At 53.2% G+C, this 587-nt stretch overlaps 1 protein-coding gene across 1 annotated transcript; it reads right to left on the minus strand.

The window, feature by feature from the left end:
- Positions 1–77: 77 nt before the first annotated feature.
- Positions 78–581, minus strand: LOC107735037 (cytoplasmic dynein 1 heavy chain 1-like; the record flags this gene model as incomplete). The annotated part of the gene is made up of 3 exons (XM_016546861.1): positions 524–581; positions 276–452; positions 78–188 (listed from the first exon to the last, which is right to left on the minus strand). Coding segments are annotated over exons 2-3 (258 nt in total), but the record flags the coding sequence as incomplete, so codon positions are not given.
- Between the last annotated feature and the right edge of the window lie 6 nt (positions 582–587).

Consider the following 587-nt stretch of genomic DNA (forward strand, 5'->3'; position numbering starts at 1 on the left):
AGAGGATCACAGAACAGTTCAGAACATTCGCTTGAGCATCAAACACGACCTGTCCCTTCAGCGAGAGCTCAGCCCACCTTGGAGATCTGCGAGTGGAAGTCCTGCATGTTGTTGCCCAACATCTGTCCAAACTTACTGAGCACCTCCTTATGCCACGAGTCATACTTCAGATTCACCTTGGACTGGACCTAAACGACACATTAAAAGAGACACTTCAGCGTGATCATTCGTGGAGAGAAACCTCAAGACTGAACCGTGAGCGGCTCGCTCCTGACCTTGCCGTAGTCGATGACGGCCGGTCCGAACTCCTTCCTGGTTTCTGCGTTGTCAAACGTGCCTCGAGCTTTGCGGATCTGCACGAGCAGCGCCTGCCACTTGTTGAGATCTTCTCCCAGACGGTTGTAGATGTTCTCGGCCTGCATGTCCCACAGACACTGGTACTGGAGCCACACCTGACGGAGCAAACGCAGTCAGTCTGGCGTCTGAACACGCTTCACTCGCTCACTCTAAGAGAAGACGCTACCTTGACGTACTGCTCCACCTCGGAGACGATCTCCTTCACTGCATTATAAGCTTCTTCCAGCGCA

This window comes from Sinocyclocheilus rhinocerous, unplaced genomic scaffold (genome assembly GCF_001515625.1).
Source record: "Sinocyclocheilus rhinocerous isolate Xijiao unplaced genomic scaffold, SAMN03320098_v1.1 C35696444, whole genome shotgun sequence".
NCBI lineage: Eukaryota > Metazoa > Chordata > Actinopteri > Cypriniformes > Cyprinidae > Sinocyclocheilus > Sinocyclocheilus rhinocerous.